The sequence below is a fragment of the Protopterus annectens genome, chromosome 5.part1, assembly GCF_019279795.1.
Source record: "Protopterus annectens isolate FY-2018-M chromosome 5.part1, PAN1.0, whole genome shotgun sequence".
In the NCBI taxonomy this organism is placed as follows: domain Eukaryota; kingdom Metazoa; phylum Chordata; order Ceratodontiformes; family Protopteridae; genus Protopterus; species Protopterus annectens.
In genome coordinates, this window is record NC_056736.1 from 306,160,533 (window position 1) to 306,180,020 (window position 19,488).

Consider the following 19,488-nt stretch of genomic DNA (forward strand, 5'->3'; position numbering starts at 1 on the left):
TTTTTAAGTGTACAAGTGTAACAGTTTATAGTTAGAAGATGTATTAATAAAATACTTTTGGTGTGCCATTTAGTAGGATCTTTTTTGTTTGTAAGCAGTGAGCGTTTAATTCATACTCAAGCTAAGTATTTTGCTTTCAGCTTTGTAAAAGCATATGCATTCTCACTGTCATGAGACAAGCGGTATGATCCATCTCTATGCTGTCATTTAGAAAGAAGCAGCATTGACATGATGTACCTTAAAACATGAAAGTATATTTTTAGATACTAGCTTGAAAATGAAGCATATTTTAATGTTCATTTTTTATCTATTTATAGAATCCAAGTTCCAGGAAAATGCATTTGTCTGGCTATGGAGTGGAGCTTGCTATTAAAAGTACAGAGTACAGAGCAGTGGATGACTCTCGGGTTAAAGGTAGTGGTTTAATAACTTTTCAGCATTTTTGAGTGTTTGAAAACATTTTTTAAGTTCAGCTTAACATCTGCTCTGTGTGACTGTTCTTTTATAAGTGTTAAAGGTTTTATATTTATACCATGCACATTAATCTGTTTTGTAAGCTCTGTGGCGTGTGCGATAACTGCATTAACACTATAGTACAAATAACTAGAGCAGTTCTGGCAAATGTGTGTGTGTTTGTAGGTTAAAGTATTCATGGATAACTGGATGGGAAACAGAAAATGCACCCCTGGGATTCTAGTCATGTCCCTGCTGGATGGGCTTTAAGTGCTGACTTGTCTAAAAATGGGCTAAACTCTTGGCTAGGCTTATAAGGGCCTCAGGGCCAATAGCCTAGTAACCCCCTGTGAACCTATGAACCTATAAATATCTAGCTTTTTGTTTTAATTTTCACTTTTCTAAGCCACAGCATTGTTAACATACATTTTCTGTACCTATTGGAGAAAATGCACTTAACTCTGTACAAATCCAAAATGTCCTGGGAGTAGTGTAGATTAAGTAAGCTGACCTCATTGGGAATATGACAAAGTAGTGCTAATCTGTGGCCAGGGACTTGACCTTTACAGGTGGAGAGAATAGGATGTGTAATATGGAGTGCCTTAGTTTATATATATATATATGTGTGTGTGTGTGTGTGTGCACACACACACACACACACACACACACACACATTGTATGCACAAGCTTGAAAGCTATGCCTTAAGGACTTCTGGCATGGCTCTGACAGCATAAGACAGAACGTTTAGTTCTCTGTAAGGCTGACCCAGTTATTTCTAAAAATACTGATGTTTGTGATATTTGTTGTATCTTTCGGCTTTTCCCGGTTAGGGGTCGCCACAGCAGAATTCCGGTCCACTAATGATTGGCAGTAGATTTTTTACATGCGGAGTTGCCAGTCCTGACGCATAACCTTCAACAAAGGTATGCCCATTCATGCATGTCTTCACACAGGAGACGCTCTAGCTGAGAATCGAACAGGACAACGTCTTACTGTGAGGCAACAATGCTACCGCAGCACCACCACCGCAGCTTGTGATATTAACAGCTAAATATTGTTATGGGACTTGTATAAAGCTGATTGTCTGCAAAAGGGAGAAGAAAAAAGTGGGATAACACTGATAATGAGAAAAATCTAGTCTCATTGGAATCTCCCATCCAACTCATACTACAGTGCTCAGAAAGGTCTGTTGAAAACGTACAACTCTATATACTGAATGATAAAATAGATGGAATGTTTGATGAAGTAATCAATTGTGTGGTGCCCTGTCAGACTACGTTAAATCCAATGATAAAAGACTTGCAAGAATGGAGGGAAGCACTTGACCACCATGATGATTCCTTGTCAGAGCTGCAGAAGGCATAGAGGTACACTGAAGAAAATATATGCTTTTCAAGAAGTTCATGAAAAACTAGCTAAGCTAGAAGACCATGTCAGAAGAGGAAGTCTAAGATCTTCCATCATACTGGTTGAGAAAGAAGGAATAAATTACCTAGATGTTGAGAAGACAGCTGAATGATTGGACTGACATTCGATAGTCTGAAATCCATTTAGATAGTGCTGATAGGGTCTTCCTTCCAAACAATGGCAGAAAAAAGTTCCCAAACCCTATTGTCAAATGTCATGATTGCCAATTAGAAGTTATCCTTTCAAAGTTGTTGGATAAAAGGGAAAAGTCAGCAACTGCAGCAACTGAGTGGCACCAGGATTTATGCTGACAATGACTTGTCTTCCATTATTAGCACCAAAAGGAGTAGATTCATTGCAGTATTTAGAAAATGTATTAGCGCAGGAATAAAACTGAAGCCGTTATACCCAGCAATCTTGAAGGATTTATATCGTGTGTGAAGACTTTCTTGGATTTAGAGTAGGTGCTTACAGACCTTGACAGCCATTTGCTAGAAAATAACTGACGTAATCTTTAAAATACCCAAAGTGACTCTGGAAAGTAAAGGAATGATCACTACAGCAGAGGTAGTGAAAGACTGACTGTTAAGCCCTTTTCAGTATTTAGAAGAAAATTTGAAAAGAAACACAAAGAAATGAGGAAGACAACAAATGGTGTTGTGGAAAATGTAGAGACAGCTAAGAATCTGGTGCACCAGCAACTAGACAAAAATCAAGAAAAACTTTTAAATTTACTGTCACGCTGTTGAAATGTGTGCAGTTGTGTGCTTTTGTACCCATATAAAAGTAACTTATTGTTAGCAAAAACAAACAAAAATAGTAAACTGAATTTAGAATAAATGGAAGAAGGTGATAGGCTGGGGAGATTTTTGCTGTCACTAGAATTGATATGTTGTGTTGTTAATTATAAATGTAAACTTGAATCCAGCAAGAAAGTTTTTGCTTTCTAAGAACAAGTAATGTACTTTCATTACTGGATCAGCATGTAGTCAGCAATGGCCGCCATATTGAATTAGACCTTTAAGATTGTGATAAAGGGGAGTATTTTGCAGAGAGTTGATACTGGTATGGAATGCTATACTGTTGGTTATTTAGTTGGGGAATCCCTATGTTATTTGAGAACACTTGGGGAACACAGTCTGCATTTAACTGGATTAGGAAATGGCAATTAACTTAAAAGTGTCATGTAAAGGGCAACTCTCCAAATTTTACTCAGCATAAATAGTAGAATAACAGGAACAAAAGGATAAACCCATAGAAAGGTAACTCAAGTTTTAGGTAGATTGTTCCCTCCAAAGGCTAACCATATGATTTAGAAAGGAGTGGGAGAAATCTGGAAGAAGCTTGTGGGCATTAGATAATTTGCAAATAAATGTCGAGCTGGAAAGGGAGAAAATTATACTACAATAGTTTTCTTTCTTTTATTCCTATAATCTTTCTTTAGGGGGTTCAGTACTGAGATAAGCTTGGCTCAACTTCAAATTAGGAAAGATTTTTTTTCTGTATGTTATAAAAGTTTGCACATAGATGTAATGTAAAATTTTTTTATTGGTTATTGAAAACTTGTTTTGGTTATGGGCGCTAAAGCGTCTTGCATAACGCAGCAACCAGAATGCAGAAAAATAGAGAAAGGGCAAATGCTAGTGATATTAAAGGATATAGTAAGATGGGACTGAGTATCTTTTCAAGTAAAATAAATGGTTCAACAGACAAAATCAAAATGAGGAAAGTGCTGACCCTTGTTAGTGTTTAAACAAGGCATACTAATATTACAAGAGACCCAGCTGCTTAAACTAGAGTAGGGAATGTTAGATAAGCAAAGATTTAAAGGGGGGTATGCTGCTGAATTCCACAGAGCAAAGAAAAGAGGAGTAGGAATTTTTATAAAATGAAGCTGTCCCCTAGAAGTCACGGAAGAAAAAATTGATCCAGTGGGAAAGTACATTGCTGCTTAAGGGCAATGGATATGGAGAAGAATATCTCTAGAATGTATGTGTGTGCCACCAATAATAAAAAAAAAGAACTAAATATAATGTTAAATGAAATCATGAGTTTCCAGCAGGGAATGTTGATGACTGGAGACTGGAATGTAGTGTCAGACAAAGAGGACAGAAATTAAGGACCAAGGAATTGGGTAGTAATGCAAAAAAACAGATTCCTAAAGGCTTATTTTAAAACATGTGGAATGAAAGATGTAATAAGTCTGAATGTCAGAAGAAGAGACTACATATTATGTTTAGAGAGAGTGAGACACATGGCTTGGGCAAGGTTAGTTAGAATTTACATAACTATGGAACATGCATATCTAGTCAAAGATATTAAGACCCACCAAGATATATTATGTGATTGTGGAATAGTAAGTATATGGCTAATGTCCCAATTCTGTGCAGACAGGTTTAAGCGCTGGAGACCTCCCAACTATTGGTTGAAATCCCAGAAGCATGAGCAATATCCTATGTCACTACTGCATACTTTGCTAATGAATGTGAGTAGAACTGTGGATTTAATAGTGACAGAATGGGAAGGAATAAAGAGAATGATCCAAAATGGACTATTAACAGAAAGAGAGTAAGCTTGAGAAAGAAATATGGGATGAATAAAGAATCTGGCAAAATTGAAACGCATGCAGGGGATAGAAAGAAGGAAGGATGGGTCAAACACTAAAGGAAAAAATCAAGTGCTTAGGAGAAAGCTGGACTTAACTATAATTTATGAGCTTAAGAGTGCTCCTATTAAACATTTTTTATAAGAATATCCCAAAGATGCAGAAGCTTCTAGCACATAAGGTGGGTACCACAAAGTTGAGAGAACTGTAGTAAAAATGAAAGATGAGGCCACAGGCTTTATCTGTAGTGAACCAGGCAGAGTACTTTTGACCTTTTTATCAGCATTTATTCAGCAGACAAAAGACTGACAGTGAGTGGGGTTAAAGAGTGAAAGATTTTTTTGACAGGCATAGTATTATCAAAGCTGAATTGTGAAGAGATTGATTATTAAAAAAATGGCACAAAAAAAAAAATAAAATAAAGGACAGAATGTGCAGCCTTTCCACGTGTAAATCTCTAGGGTCAGATAGCCTACCCATAAAGCTGTGGAAGGAAGGGGAAACAGATTTCTTCAGATATGGACAATCCTACTTAATAAAGCCATTGAGGCCAAGTATACACCATGGACTTTGGGTGGGGGGGGGGGCAGTTTAGCTAGTATCTTGAAAGCAGTACTCAACCATGACTATAAAGTATTTATGTCAATATTGGTAGGTAGATTTACAAAGGTGGCAGGTAGACTTATAAATCCAGATTATTGTGGATTTGTACCCAGAAGGCAGACCTGTGTCAATATCACTAGAATTCAACTGATTCAGAAGGAAGCTGAACATAGGGTATTCCATTCATTCTAGTAGATGTAGAGAGGGCATTTGATAGAGCCCATTGGGAGTACCTTTGGAAGGCCATGAGGAGATTTGGGTTCCCTGGGAGAATTATTGGGATATTGATTCAGTTATATCAGGATGCTGAGGCAGTGCTAAAACTGAATGGTAACTACACTTCCTTTAACTTAGAAAGATGTATGAAGCAAGATGCCCATTGTTCCCAATTTTATTCACACTTTACTTGGAAACATTATCACAGAGGATAAGACAGAATAATATACATGGGTTTCATTCGACAACTAGACAAGTATGACTACCATCATTTGCTGATGATGTAGTCTTATAAGTGATTACTCCAGAAAGAAGCTTCCTTAGTCTTATTTACAAGTGTGCAAGAGTTGCTAGAATATCTGGATACAAGATTAATGAAAACAAGACCAAGGCTATCGTGGATGCATTTACTCCCACCTACAAATTAGTTTAGCAATATCTATACTTGTGTGGTCATTAAAGAATGAGGTATTTGTGATTGACCCAAAGGAGCAAGGATACACCAAAGGAGACATGAGTAGACATAACGAGTTAAGGCAATATTTTTTTATTTAATAGCTGAAAAATGATCACCTGTGATTTGAATAATAAAATGCAGGCACTGCAAATGTATTTTTTGTTCCTTTTTTAATTTGTGGAGGGCAAGTTTTTTTGTATGAAATAGCAGGTAATATTTGGAGCATTCTTGATAAAGAATTGAAGAAAATTTTCTGGGATGATAAAAGTCCATTAGTAAGTTAGGATAGAATGATTCTGCCACAGAACTTTATTGGCTTGGCAATCTCTGATTTGATAAAGCACCTTAGAGCTACACAGTTAAGACTGGCTTATTTAGTACAAAAGGAAAAACATTCCTCAGGCTGTGAGCAGTTGGCATTAACACCGTGAGGCTTAACATTTTTTGGTCATTGTACCAGAAGGAAGTCAAAGGTAAACAGATATTGAATGACATCTGTAAGACTACCTTGTAGTCATCAGAAGTCATTGATGCAACCCTGATGAACGCTCTTAAACTACAATAAACATTACTGTGGAGGAACACCTGGTGGTCGTGTTGGTTGTGCTGGTTCACTATCTCCTTGTTCTACAAGTTTGTGTTTTGGTTCCTGGTTATTGACTACATCTGTAAGACTACCTTTACAGGGTTAGGATATAGGAGATTTGGTGAATGGAAGTTAAAGCTACTTCCCATAAAGCTGGGGTTGCAAGAGGAGGACATAAATCCTATTCTGAAAAAAAATGGAGTAAAAGGTGACAGGGTCTGCTTTATTGGGAACAGCTGAAATGCAGAAAGAAGATTTTAAGTTGGAACCGGGTGCTACATTTTCACTTTTGGGAAAATGAATACATGACATTTCTGTGATTTTGGTCCTGTTTGTACAGGACAAGGAAATAAAACAAAAGGGAAACAACACCAGAAGTGGTAAGATTACTAGTAGAGGCTCAGATGGAGCATGCAACCACTGGAAATTTGTTAATTTGGTTGTACAGAGGACTAATAGAAATAACAGAAGACAGAACTTTAAAGTGGAAGCATTCTTTTCAAGGGATGAGTGGCATGAAATCTGCCTTGCTCTTACAAGGGCAGACAAATCCGTAAAATTTAGAATATTTGGATGGAAGTGTATTTTTACAACTCAGAAAATTAAAGATGTTCATAGAGATAAGCACAACTTGTTGATGTTCTCAGGACCAGGTAGGGAACTGGGATCATATTTTGGAGATTGTACAAAACTGAATCACTCTGTCTGACTTGCAACTGCTAATAGCAGTAGTTTTAGAAAGGCACTGGCAGATAGGGAGTATATATAAGTTGGCTTTAAGGATGAGCGTGCCCAGAAACATACTTAGACTTTGCTAAGTTTAATACTGTTAAAAACCAAGATAGTAATCCCTGGGAAATGGAAAAAGTATAAAATTCTGCACCTTAAAGATGCATATGATATTATAAAGGGTCTAAGAGACCTTGAACTAAACAGTGTGAAGGACAAACCAATAAAAAAAATAATTGTAATAAATAGTATCTTTCGAAGCAAGTGATACAGGCCAACTTAAATAATTGAGCTTATATGTAGTGCAGCTGATAAACAATGGACAGGAAACAATATTTGAAGGCCCAAAAGTTGAGAATGTTAATTTTATATGCCAATATAGAAACCAAATGTGAATAAACTATAAAATAAGTTAGTAATTGTGATATATAAGGTAAGGTATTTTAATTAAAACTGTGGTTAAAATATAATTTGCTAACTAAGCTGGAACACATTAATCATTGTTTTGAGTCAAGTGATGTGAACCCTGCAGGAAGACTACAAAGTTATTGTACTGTGATGCTATATCAAAACAACTCTCTTGTTTAAAAAAACAAAAAAACAAAACAAAATAAAAACAGCCACATGTTGACGGTCTTACTACTGGTGGCTACTATTAGTCCTTCACCTTCCAGCCTTCCATAGAGTTCATATTGTTGCCTAAACACCTCTGCCCTCTTCTGTCCAGGAAGATATCTTCTAGGAGAAATTCTTGAATGCAGTCAGCCCCAAATTTATAACAGTTAGGCAAACTTTGCAATCTTAATGTTATAATTCTAACCATTGTACTCTTGTTTTTAACTATCTACTTTGTAATTATTTTTCATCTTTGTATGGTTGTTGTAGGTTTATATAGGTCATTACTAAGCTAACTGTTCTTGTGGGCCATTTTAAGCCTAGCCAATTACCCCATGTGAGAATCAAACCTTGCACCTTGTGTCTGTAAGGTAAACAACTTAACCATTATGCCAACCACCCACCCCTGCTTTTTAATGTAAATACTCTGACAAAGTAAAAATGTCAACTTGTCTAGTCCTTATCTGGTTGTCAAATGAAAAATAAAAAAATAAATGTAGACCTTTTGATACTAAAAAACTAATATTGACCATATGTGTGGTGATAAACCATCTGTATTGATTGTCTTATTATTTTAACACTGGATTGTGACATCTGCATTTCTGTTACCCATCCTCCTCCTCCCATTGTCATCTCCTGGAAAGAAAAGTAACAAGGTTATGTCGTAGAAGTCCTCAATGGTAAATATTGTAGACTTTCTTCATATTTATTTTATATAAAAGGAATGCATGTTGTATCATTTAGTGGACAATTCCACATACACCAGCTGACAGTTAAGTTTGTTATAGATAGGTGGCAGTATACAGGACAGAGACATCTCATTATGACCCCCCCCCAATCTTCACTGGCTCTGAAAGTTTTTTTCTGTTTGGTAAACAGGAGTGAAATATAGGCCTGCAAAAGCCTGCCTGTCACATTCACATACGCTCAGGCAGTCAGCTTTGTCCAGCTGTATCTAAAGAATATTTCTGTGCCAGATTAGGAAATGTTACATTACTACAACCCTAAACATTTATTATAGCAATGAAGGCTGCTTTTAGGTGCTTTTTCCATATTGCTCAGGCCAACCCTGTGCTCTCTGAAGTCCATTCAGTGTGCAAGTCGGTTTGTTATATGTTCATTAGTGGGCCGAATATTGAGAAACAAAAGCCAAGCACTCATACATTTGGTAAGAATTTTTTTGTCCTTCTTGAGGGGATTAGAAACACCCCAAAGACCTTTATGTAATAGTAATGACAAAGATGCAGAAGACATGGAAAAATAATACAATACAAATCTTTCAGAGAGAAATTTACCATGGAATACCAACTTCAGAATAAAATAAAAGACATTCTGTTTGTTTTGGTGTCTCCCTTCCTTCCTGTAAGGAAACTGATTAATGCAATGATTTTTTCTGAATTGATGTCTGACTTGCTAAACTTAAACCTGTCAAAAAAGAAGTATTTTCATTTATTCATTCATGCATTAATTTTAGAACATGTTTTCTCTGTTCTTGGTCATGAGAGAGCTGTGGCTTCAAATGGCAAGAAAATGGGTTAAAGGCATAGATCCAAACATAGGTAGAATGTCAGTTTGTGACAGTATACCCAGACATACACCCCTATCCTTAGACAACTGAGATATGGGAAGCAACCAGAGATCCTGGAAAAATCCATAAGAATGGTGGAGTACAACAGTCTGCATCCAGAAGACATCCTAGTCTAGGCTCAAGTCAGAGAACTAAGCTCTGTGAGGCAGCAAGACTGACTGCCACACCATTGTGTTCATCTTAGTTGCATTGCTGCAGAATTTATATTTGAAATAAAAAGTGAGCTAAAGATAGCTGTATTAGTGAAGCTGAATCCCATTCATTAAAAAGTAGAACACTGAGCAATGTTTATAAAAACCCAGTTTTAATGCGCTTCTCAATGCTAATAGGTATGTCAATGGAAATGTAATGCAGCTTGTACTTCAGGGTTTATATAACAGCCTGAATTTCTAATATGCTTTGTTTTCAAACATTTTTGTCTGTTATCATTATTATTACAAATACTGTTTTGTATGTGTAAAGCTTTATGACTTTATTTAATCTCTTTGTTGCATACCTAGGTATAAATAACACTGAGTTTGAAGCAGATGATGAGACTGATACCCAAGGATTTCTCTTCAAAAAATTAATGTGAGTTAAAATGACAGTACTCTTGTGTTTACAACTCATACAGTAACTGATTTAAGAAACGATATAACGTTACTTTGAAGAGTCATCTCTCTAGTGATTTAATACTTGGGAACATTCATCTTGTGCCCTCTTGCATAGTTGCTATGATTTATTTATTTTATTTCCATTTGTTAACCTGGGTAGACTGCTGATCGTAATGGACAATTTTCAGGCCTTGTCCTGAGAAAAATAAGTACATTTGAAAAAAGAACACACATAACTTTAAGGCATACATAAATGATGCATAATAAATATTCTTTGATAGTTTATATACATGAAGTAAACAGGCAACACAACACAGTTAAATAGGTCACAGTAGTATATTATGCAGAATCCCTGTTCTTTGAAGATAATGTCTGCTTTATTTTGCAAAAATCACTTACGCGCCAAATAAAGGACTTTGCATAAACAAGTAATTTCCCAATTTTTTTTTTTGCAAGTGCTTGTGCAGCTAGAATCTACTTTTAATATTTTTCCTTTAGAAAATTTCCATGTGTTATGCCTAAGGAATGTCTGTCATTGCTTCTAAAATCACCAGATAATAGATTAGGAGTAATGCAGGCAGTGACTGTTTTGCCTTTGACTGAATCACAGTCATTGACAGCTGTCACCACTTCCATTGCTTCAAACCCACCAATCATTGACTTTGGTGAGGGATGTCTGAGGTCTCCCTCTTAGCCCAGTGCATGATGGTAGTTGAAGCAGCTCCGCAAACACACCTGTCAGAATGGCAATTGAAGAAAGAGATGCTATAGTGTACAGGCAAAATGTAAGGGTTCCAGAGTCCATCTGAAAGGCCTATAGTACTCTACCTCAGATTTCACTGACCTTACTATGTATTTCCATCCTTAGTTTATTAGCTTTAGCAAAAACTACTTGTCAGATCTTTATCCTCTGGCATGCATAATGCTAAACAGAGACTCTCCCCAGCAGCTGCTGTTGGGGGTGAGAGCCCAGTGTTAGCTACTGCCTCCATTTGCTCACTGGGCCTGTTGAGTTCCCAGCTTTGGATGAAGAGAGATTTTCTAAATACCCATAACACAGCACTGTGTAATAATTCGGGTCTCCTCTACAACAAAACTGGTTGGTCAGTCACTGACAGAGGTGAAGGTGGAATCTACCCAATAAGTGATTATGCCTTGCCCATGGAGGGCATCCCTTCAGCCCGAGGATGTGTCTGTCCCCCGTTCTTAGTGGCTGTAGGTGCTACACCAGAAGGTGGGGGGAGTGGTCTGAAGAACCAAAACTAGGACTTAGCTGTTTCATCCATCAGTGGGTAAGGCACAACTGAAGCCATCTTGAAACCCAAAGACTCCCTGACTTTCATTTACCTCTTACGGACAGGGGAATGAAGAAGCAGCTGAACCGGTATCTGCTTCACAGGTTCATATGAAGATGAAACACTGAAGACTGGAAGTGGAATCTGAATGAGTTGGTAAAGTTTTAAGACCATCAAAAGCAGGTTCAGGTAAGAAAAAAAAACCACTTGCTAGTCTGCACAAGGGCAATGCCTTGTTCCTGTACAAAAAGCTTCATGACCTGTAGGAGAAATAAAAAAAAAATACTTTACAGAGTTATTCACACAAGCAGATATCTGGAATGTTCCCCTGACAAGAAGTGGCAGAATGAAATTTCAAATCAGTTACCTAGCAGAACACTACATTTTGGGGGAAAAAAGGCATTTAAAAAAGGTTTAGTGGAAAGTTTCCTAACAAGGACTTAACTGCCCAGCCTTGAAAGATGATACCTACCTTATCAACAATTCCATGGAGATTGCAGAAGGAATGCTTATCAGCAGCTAGAAATCTAGGAGTTTTTTTGCAGTTTAACTCTTCTTTATATGGAATTCCCCTCAAACTCCTGACAGAACACTTAGAGGACACCCTTGAGCTTTGAAAAGCTAGCCAGTAACAGTGAGGTAGGTAGGTAGCAACAGTGATCTATTAGAACATCTGTTGTGATAAGATTACTTGCTCACCTGAGTGAATTAGGCAGCAGGCTTTAGTTCCACTTGGCACATAAAATTCTCAAGGCTGCTAAACCTTTCCACTTCCCATAATGCAGTGCTTTATGTTCTGCACAAAAGCTTATAGTATGACCATCTACAGAGTCCCAAAGCTGCTGGAAAATGAATTCGGTTTGGAAGTATTCTTTTTTCTGTTTTGTGTGTTGAAGGAGAGGAAAGCCTATTTTATCTGATGATGTCCTTTTCATTGGAGACCTCGAGCTTTTGTAAACGGCCGAGTCGGAACAGAGGATCGGTTCCGAACCCACAAGTACAGAATGAGGACGAGATGGACAATGGAATGTTATGATGACTACATAACTTCTTTTTCTCGCAGACAAACTCAGTAATTCCATACTGATCCTTCAGTAGTGGTCCCTCAGTCAGTGGTGAATCTGTTTTTCAACCATTGGGGCGATCTCTTTACTTCTCCCCTAAACAAGTGCAACAAGTATTTTGCTCTGATCTCTCCTCTGGGAGAGTTACTGAGGGATGCTCTAGTTCATGATCGGACCCCCAATCCCCCTGTATGCTTACACTTCTCTTCCTTTGATCCTGAGCTTTCCACAGAAAGCCAGCAGGCTGAAGAGTTCAGTGAGCCTCATTGTCCCCTACTGGCCTCATCAGATCTGGTTCCTATCCCTCTCTCTCTGGTCTCATCTCAAATGCTCTACATGAATACTGGAGCCCAGCCAGGACTTCCTTTTTCTTCCTTCAGAGACTCAACATCTTTATCTCCACACCCTCAACCTAACCATATGATGTCTCTAATTCCAGTAATTGTAAAAAGGTCCTGGCTTGCCTTGCCTGTTTGAGATATAGTTTTTTTGGCTTCTCATAAAGCTTCTGCTACATGCCTTCATTGAAGGTTGGCCATCTGGCTGGCACCTCTGCACCGTAAAAAACAACTGCCAATCATTAGCGGACCAGTGTTCCGCTGTGGTGACCCCTAACCAGGAAAAGCCGAAAGAAGAACAACAACATAAAGCTTCTGCTAAGAAGATCTACATAATCTAATGGAAAAGATTTTCTATTTGGGTTTCCAAAGAAAATATTGATCCCTTCTCAGCATTGTTTCAGCCACCCTTCCTTTTCTTACTTCTTTTTTAAAGAAGGAGCCATTTTTTTCTACTATAAAACATAATCTGATAGTTGTATGAGACTATCATTCGGGAAGTGATTCTGATCTCTTATTACAAAATTGTCCAAGGCATTCATAAAAGGAATTTTTTAAACCCCCCCCCCCCCCCAATAAAGGACACTTTTCCTCCTTGGGGTATCACTGTTCTTCTTCAAAGCCTGACTCAGAATTTTTTGAACCAGCTAATAATTGTGATATGAAATTTTTCTCCTGGAAAACTATTATTTTGATAGCTATTACATCAGTAAAGAGAATTTCTGTATTACACTCTTTGTCATCCAAAACACCTAACCGTTTTTTTCATAAAGATAGAGACTCTGTCCATGCAGTTTTCCTCCTTTATGCCTAAAGTAGCTACTGAGACTTAAATTAACTTACATTAAGTCCATTCAATTGCCATCTTCTTAATGTTCATAGACAACTATTTTTCTACTTTTGTAAAACAAAACACTTCAGGAAGTCTGATCAGCTGTTCATAATTTTGTCCCCTAACCGTTTAGGCCAAGCAGTCTCCAAAGTTACACGCTACCAGTATGCATAGCAATTATTTACTCGAGTCTTTGCCTTTAGGTGAATTCAAACGAATTGCTGTGAATACATCAGAGAATATTAATATTCAAAGGGAATTTGACATCATTTGTCAGAAATTAATGAACAGAGGTTATTCTAGGGATAATGTTTATTCCCATAAGGCCAATGTGGAAGGAATATTAAATTTGAACAGGCAGGGGGTTGCTAATAGGAATAGGAAGAGAATTGGGAACAAATTCATTTACTCCAAGAAAAAGGATCCAATGGAAATGGATAAAATATTTTTTGTAGATAAATACTCTCCTTTTTCTTCCATTTTGAAGAGAATTGTGTTAAACTTGTGGCCAGTAATAACTAGTGATGATTTTTTGAGAAACATAATTCCAAAAAATATTATTTTTTCTTATACAAGATGTAAAAATCTGAAGGAACTAGTTAGAACTAAGGGCAAGAAGGAGAAAGCTATGGATGCAGGTTCTTTTGCTTGCAATAAATGTAAGGTTTGTGATAAAATTATTAATTTAGATGACCATAAAATCAATGGGGTTGCATATCATGCATTAGATCATTTTGATTGTAATTCATCTGGGGTGGTATACATTATTGGGTGCAGTTGTAAAGAACGAAAATGGTATATAAGACAAACGAAACGTAGGGTCAAGCTAAGAATTTTGGAACACTTGGGAGACATTAGGAATAGTAGACTTGACAGTCCAATTGCAAGTCATTTTCATCAATTTCACAATGGAGATCAAACTGGTTTTGAGTTTAGTGTTTTGGCAAGACCGTGGGGAATGGGGGAAAATAATAAAAATTTTCAAACTAAATTATTGAATATGGAATCTAAATTTATTATTAATTATGGAACTCTATTTCCCAATGGTATGAATTTAGATGTATAACTATTAATAGGAAATATTATATATTATATGTATTTTGTATGTATTTCTTTAAAATGTAATATATTTATATACAATTGATTAATTGTTTAATTGATGTGATTGATTAAGTGAGGTGTGTATTTATACTGGTTTATGCATAACATTGTTATTCCATGTGAAGGCGAAGGCCGAGGTACCAGAAGAATGTAGTAAAGAAAATTTCAATCCAGTTTGGCTGCTTCATTTTTTTCTGTTTTTTGTTGAAGCTTCGATTTGGACACCTTGTGATCTAGAAGTGTTTTTCCTGATTCAGAATTTTTTGAACCAGCTAATAATTGTGATATGAAATTTTTCTCCTGGAAAACTATTATATTGATAGCTATTACATCAGTAAAGAGAATTTCTGTATTACACTCTTTGTCATCCAAAACACCTAACCGTTTTTTTCATAAAGATAGAGACTCTGTCCATGCAGTTTCCTCCTTTATGCCTAAAGTAGCTACTGAGACTTAAATTAACTTACATTAAGTCCATTCAATTGCCATCTTCTTAATGTTCATAGACAACTATTTTTCTACTTTTGTAAAACAAAACACTTCAGGAAGTCTGATCAGCTGTTCATTATTTTGTCCCCTAACCGTTTAGGCCAAGCAGTCTCCAAAGTTACCCTAGCCTAATGGATTACTGACTGCATTTCTCTGTCGTACTCTAAACGTGGACTGGAATTGCCCCGTCCTCCTAAAGCCACATCGTCTACCTTATCCTCAAGGGTTTCTAGTGATGATATTTGTGCTGCAGCCACTTGGTCAAAGGCTCATACTTTTGTGATGCATTATAAATTTGACATTGTCTTCAGAAGTAAAATTGATTTTGGTGAGCAGTGCTCCAGCATAAAAAACTAAAAGGAAAACATCAGATTTAGAAGTTATGTACTTACCATAACTTGTCATCTGTGTTGCCCATTTTCATTCTTCCTCACCTTCCCTCCCAATCATCCCCTGATGTAGTTGCTCCTAGAGGATCTATGGTCTTGTTAGGAACCTTTATATTCCTGGTTTGAGCCACTATGTTTCTGTTATGTCAGTACTGTCTCTATATCCTGTAGGTAGTAAGGCAGCAAACTTGATCAGAGGAAGCTAGGGATGGTATCGAGTATTATGGGTACAGGGAAGAGCTTGAGACTAGGATCCCAGTCTGGAAAATGGATCAGATCCGTGACCCATTAATGAGGAAGAATGAAAATGGACAACACAGATGCCAAATTATGGCACGTACATAATTTATAAATTTCTCTGAACAGTTTATACAAGTTATGTGCTAATTTTAAATGCATCTCGCACTAAGTTTTATTAATCTGCTTCTAAAGAGAATAATTTTATTCTCTGGCTACTTCTAGTTCATATTGTAATATTATTATTGTTTTTGCTGTTGCAGTTACTCACAGTGTTTTCTGTCATTGGTTTTGTTTGTAGTGTATTGTTTGGCTTACATGATAGGTTCACAGGATTGATGAACAAGCTGAAACCCTATTGGCCCTGGATCCTACTTAGGATGCAGTGATAGTCATCCATTTCTTTCCTGAAGGCATGGATTGAATGCCTTCTTCACTTCAGTGGCAACGTTTATCCCTAGGAGTGGGAGTATTTTGTGATATGAAGTTGTATGCTTAACATCAAAATAGTTTTTAATTGAGGCAGAATATCCTCTTGTGTTAAGGTCACCAAGGAGTATTTTTAACTGAGAGTTTCAAATAGGAGAGTATGTTTAATGCTTTGTATGCTAAGCAGAGAAGCAGAGCAGTATGAGATGAGAGAGCTTGCTGTAGTCAGTAGCTATTAAGACTAGAAGCCCTTCAGTTCACACTCTGAAGAGTCTTTGTATCATTTCAAACTGTCCCAGATGGCATATGGGCATGATACAGAAAAGGGTTCATTATTCCATTATTTGTCTGGTAAGAATTGTATACAGTGGGGCATATATCTCATTGGCACAGATCTTGATTCTGTAAAAATTGTTTGGACAGTTCCATTTATTTCACAGATTGTAGCAGCTGTACTGGTATTAAATGGAAGGTCATAGTCTGCAAGGATTCAGTTGTTTGTTTTGCTGTAATTTCTAGTTGTTGTCCATAAGTAGTATATAAAACTGGTGAGGAGGGGATTTGTCAAACACCTGATTGTTGCTTTTTTAACACTGAAAGCAAGGCCATTTTTATTCCACCTTGCCTGCATAATGTTACTGTGCTGTTTGAAGAGAAGTGGTGGTAGCTGGGTAAAGGGTAATGCTGCCAGCTTTGCAGCCGTCTACCTATTTGGTGAGTCAGACACTACAATTAGTTTTGGCATCCGTGAAAAAGATGTCAAAAAGAAGTGGCTTCAGAAAAGAGCCTTGATAGACTCCACTGGAGATGATGGATGGTGAGAATAAGAGTCCTCCTATTCTTAAACTGTTGTGTAGGATCATGTAACCAATCATGGACTCAGGATATAATGGTTTCATTTACCTTTAGATCCTTGAGTTTATATATGAGGTTTTCATGAAGTATAGTATCAAATGCTTTAGCCAAATAGAAATAAGCTGCAGTCACACTGTTAAAGAAATGTATTAGGTTAAGCATACAAGATCTACCTTCAACAAAAACTTGGTGTCTTAGGTCATGGAGAAGGAGGCTTCCCATGTCTAGGTGAATATGCTCCATCATGATTTTTTGCACAATATACTTGTGAAACTCATTGGTCCATAATTACAGGGTAATGTGGAACAGTCTCTCTTGTGAATTGGGACAACGATTGCTTGCTTCTGAACAGACTGTGTATACATTTTATTAAAACACAAGTAATCAACTGGACTAGTATTCCACAGTAGTTGTTAATTGAAAGGCACATTGTGTTTTTACTCTAAGCCTGGCCACAAGAAAGCAGTAAAAACTTGTAATGGTAAAGATGCAGTCCTAACAGAAGGAGATGATTCTGACAAAAATGTGGAGGAAAGACAAAGTACTAAAAGCTGGAGACAGTAAAGTGGTTGTGAAAAATAATTACTCACTGTACACCAGGCAGAAGAGGGGTACATTTATTCCAGCTGTGACGGAATGTCAAGAAGTAGGTGTGAGATTCAAGCTGCTGTGTCCAGCTATTTTCAGATTTTTTTTTTCCTGGAGGGACAAAGTCATTTTTTTGATGCAGAACATGCTGTGGAGGAAATACAAAAGTTTGTCCAACACAAAGTGAGCTATCAAACAGAAGAACATTATGCTTCTTACTCTTCTGATAATAAAGCTTATAGAGAGATTATGAACTTCATGCCCTATTAGCCCTATATAAACCAGAGATCATGTCACTAACTGAAACATGGCTAAAGCCAGAACACCACAATAATGAGCTCACAGCTCCTGGTTACAATATTATACGTAGAGATAGAGTAGGGAAAAGGGGGGAGGGGTGGCAATATTATTCCAAAACCATCTCAACATTGAATTACACTATGGTAATCCCCCTGTAGACAACAATGTAGAACTAACCCTTGCTAAATTAAAACTAAACCCCAACAAACATATATTAATATTGTAGGTGGTTACATCCCACCAGGCAGTAACACTACTAGAATGGAAAACCTACTAGACTGGATTTCAAACTCTCTCCCACAAGAAACTATACTATTAGGATACTTTAATATTGACTGGTTTAGCTGCTCCAGTCACAATCCCGCTAACTATATTAACTTACATGGGTTTACCCAACTAATCTCATCCCCCACCAGAATCGACAAATCATCCCACTGCAAGTCCATTCTTGATTGGATTATTATATCTAACCTCTCTCTTGCATACAAATCTGGTTGTCTACCTGATAGTTTAAGTGACTATCAACCAACCTATCTAATTAGAAATAGATCCCAACACATCAGTCAGACTATCTTCCGAGTAGTAAGAAATAAAAAGACCTTTATGCCTAATACAGTCATCACTGCACTAAAATCTTGTAATTGGGCTCCCCTAAAGGAACCGTCTCTTGATGAAGCTGTGCAGTACTTTAACTCAACCTTCTTACAAATCTTAAACTATCATGCACCCTGCATAACCATTAGAATAAAAGCAAAATATGCATAATGGCTAACTAAAGAAACCAAAACTACAGTGAAAGAAAGAGACAATGCTTGGATGCAGTGCCATTAAAACAAAACCATTGCTATGAGACAAAATTACTTAGAACTCCGTAATAAAACAAAAAGCTAATTAAACGTGACAAAACCAACTGCTATAAAAGCATGCAAGAAAAATATGCTAACAATCCTCAAAGATTCTGGGCCACAATAAATACTATACTACAGCTAGGTAAATCCACAACCTCGACCCATGTGACAGTAAACAGCCATGACAACATTCCCACATAATTCAGTAAGTACTTTACTGAAACTGTCCAAACCCTAGCCGATGCCCAAAATAATGCTAGCTGCCCCACAACATCATCTAACAAAACCCACCCCAACATACAAGACAATTCATCCAACTTCTCCCTGCATGCCGTATCCACCAAGGTTATTTCTAAACTCCTTCACAAACTCAAGCCAAACACACTAGCTGCTGATAACCTAGCAGCAGATTTCCTTCAGGTAACAGCTGAAGCCATAGCCTATCCTGTTGCTATTCTCATCAACAAGTCTCTATCTGAATGAATGGTACCGACCTTATGGAAAGAACTTACCAATTACTGACCAGTAGCTATTCTATCACCCCTATCCAAAGTACTAGAAATAGTTGTTCATTCCCAATTAATGCAGTACCTTCAAAATAACCTGCTGTCTAAGGCACAGCATGGCTTTAGACCCTCCCATAGCACCACCACTGCACTACTGTCTTTCACTAATACAGTGAACCACTACAGAAACAAGGGTCTTTTCGTATCTTCCATATTCTTAGACCTATCAAAAGCTTTTGACATGGTTAACCACGATATGCCTCTCAAAACTATATCAACCCTAAACATCAGCCCCTCCTCTATCTCATGGTTCAGCATCTACTTATCAGACCGACAGCAGGCTGTCCTATGGCAAAACTAATTG

General features: G+C 37.2%; 1 protein-coding gene across 2 annotated transcripts in view; it reads left to right on the forward strand.

Annotated features, from left to right (window-relative positions):
- Positions 1 to 19,488, forward strand: part of UGGT2 (UDP-glucose glycoprotein glucosyltransferase 2) — a 4,352,373-nt gene that overhangs the window by 737,144 nt on the left and 3,595,741 nt on the right. For both annotated transcript variants that reach the window (XM_044072987.1, XM_044072988.1), the window contains exons 7-8: positions 318 to 414; positions 9,761 to 9,830. In XM_044072987.1, coding sequence (XP_043928922.1) covers positions 318 to 414; positions 9,761 to 9,830 — 167 coding nt within the window. The remainder of the gene's footprint in view (positions 1 to 317; positions 415 to 9,760; positions 9,831 to 19,488) is intronic.